The sequence below is a fragment of the Octopus bimaculoides genome, chromosome 1 (assembly GCF_001194135.2).
Source record: "Octopus bimaculoides isolate UCB-OBI-ISO-001 chromosome 1, ASM119413v2, whole genome shotgun sequence".
Classification (NCBI taxonomy): domain Eukaryota; kingdom Metazoa; phylum Mollusca; class Cephalopoda; order Octopoda; family Octopodidae; genus Octopus; species Octopus bimaculoides.
The window spans coordinates 197,183,296-197,185,594 of record NC_068981.1 but is presented as its reverse complement, the minus strand read 5'-3'; the positions used below and the strand labels follow the sequence as shown (position 1 = coordinate 197,185,594).

At 43.5% G+C, this 2,299-nt stretch overlaps 1 protein-coding gene across 1 annotated transcript in view; it reads right to left on the bottom strand.

Annotated features, from left to right (window-relative positions):
* LOC106874311 (putative helicase mov-10-B.1) overlaps positions 1-2,299 on the bottom strand; it is a 46,878-nt gene that overhangs the window by 3,107 nt on the left and 41,472 nt on the right. Inside the window, exon 15 of the mRNA XM_052973855.1 lies at positions 684-772. Coding sequence (XP_052829815.1) covers positions 684-772 — 89 coding nt within the window. The remainder of the gene's footprint in view (positions 1-683; positions 773-2,299) is intronic.

Genomic DNA, 2,299 nt, shown 5'->3' with positions numbered 1-2,299 from the left:
AAGCCAGTCCAGGGGCACTGGCAACGATCTCACTCGAAAATCCTACGGGAGCCAGTCAGGTGGTACTGGCAACGGCCACGCTCAAAATGGTGCATCTCATGTGCCACCCGCACAAGAGCCAGTCCAGGGGCACTGGCAACGATCTTACTTGGCTTGCCGGGTCTTCTCACACACAGCACATTTCCAAAGGTCTCGGTCAGTAGTCATCGCCTCGGTGAGGCCCAATGTACGAAGGTCTTGCCTCACCACCTCAGCCCAGGTCTTCATATATATATATATATATATATATACACACACTAGCAGTAATACCCATTGTTGATTGGGTAATTACTTTTACAGTTTCTTGGGCTGAGAAGCTAGAAAAATTGGTATATCATATAAAAGAATAGCTTTACAGAATTCTTCACACATTAGGGAGAGTGCTCTCCTTTGTGCCCTGGTGTCCCCAGTGACTAACTTAAGACTGAGCTAACCGTTATGCCACGTGCCTTCAGCTCTTCAGTGAAATTACATGAAGAACCAGTAGTCTTTGGATAATGGTTCTCAACAGTGGAGGACTTGGATTGTGATAACCCAACCAACCAATCCCAGCAGGCAAATCAGCAGCAGCTGATGATGATGATGATGCAGATGGTGGTGATGAGGATGATGGTAGTGGTGGTGATGATGAATTTTATTATTACCTTTCCCAGCTTGGCACCTGTTTCAGGACTTGAGCATTGCCTACAACGATCTGTAATGCTTTAGCTCGTGTGAGGGCCACATTGAAGCGCTGAAATATAATTGCAGAAATATAATTAATAACAGTTCATTTAGTTTATTTTTACAAGTCACTTAATTCAAATAAAGTATTTGTTGTGGTTTTATTTCTGCTTGGAATTCAGTGATTTAACAAAACAGAACAAGATTAAACTTTCTGATGCTTTGTCTCTGATCTAGAAATTAACTCTTCTCTTCCAACAGAAGTTTCTGTGTTTTATATGGAACCACATGTCAGTCGACCTTCAACAAATGATATACGTTTCTCCAGAAGTGATTTTTTACTGCAGCCGCAAGTCTGTTATATTACCATCTTCTAGTCAAATGTTTAATATTCTGGTAGAAATTGAATGCCAAGACATATCTTTTCTAAAGGAACCAGCACAACATGGATTAACAAAAATCACATGTAGTTATGTAATTTGCCAAGAGGCTTACCACAATTTATCGTTAACACAAACATTTACTATTTTCTCCAAGGAGACCTATTGAGTCAAATACATCAAACCACAATCAAATGGAAATTGTAGTTGTGGCTGATGCCAGCGCCGCCTGTCTGGCTGGCTCCCTGAACTGGTGGCACGTTAAAGGCACCATCCGAATGTGGTCGATGCCAGCCTCCTGTACTGGTGGCACATAAAAAGCACCACTCAAATGTGGCCGATGCCAGCGCCACCTCGACTGGCTCCCGTACTGTTGGCATGTAAAAGCAAGATGTAAACATGGTCGATACCAGTCTCCTCGGGCCCCTGTGCCAGTGGCATGTAAAAAGCACCCACTACAGTCTCGAAGTGGTTAGCATTAGGAAGGGCATCCAGCTGTAGAAATCTTGCCAGATCAGACTGGAGCCTGGTGCAGCCTCCTGGCTTCCCAGACCCCGGTTGAACCGTCCAACTCATGCCAGCATGGAAAATGGACGTTAAACGATGATGATGATGATGAACAATGGTGTTGTAGAATACCATTTGGAAACGCCTATTGTGTCTCATCGCATTTCTTGCACCATGTCTAAGGCACTTAACCCTCTTATTAACGGAATGTCTGAAGGTATATTTGGCTGTGCAACCCAATGGTTTTTCTGTCTCAATGACTAACACAACAAACAGGGCTGAACATCTTGATCAAGGTAGAATGGACAAACATAGAATTCTCTTATTATAGGCGTGGGGGGAGGGGCTCCGAAAGGGGTCTCAGGGAGTAGCATCCCTGCCTTCCATAGCTACATTACCACCACATTTCTTAAAAGTTATAGTAGAGGCCTTGGTCCCAGGACCACTTCTGTCAAGAAACTGAGGTTGGGGGGGTAAACAAGTAGGGGTCAAAGACCTATTTTGATTGTAATAACTCCCTGAAAAAACTTGCAATGTTTTTGAATGTACCTCATAGATTCCTGTGTCCCCATTCCTGCCTCTACAATTATTGGAGGCATCTGACTGGCAAATACGTGGGTGAGTCAAAAAGTAATGTCCTTTTGTTTAGGACAGGTATAATTACCAACACAGGAACATGTATCATACATCAAAATGAAGCTGGTCCTCTG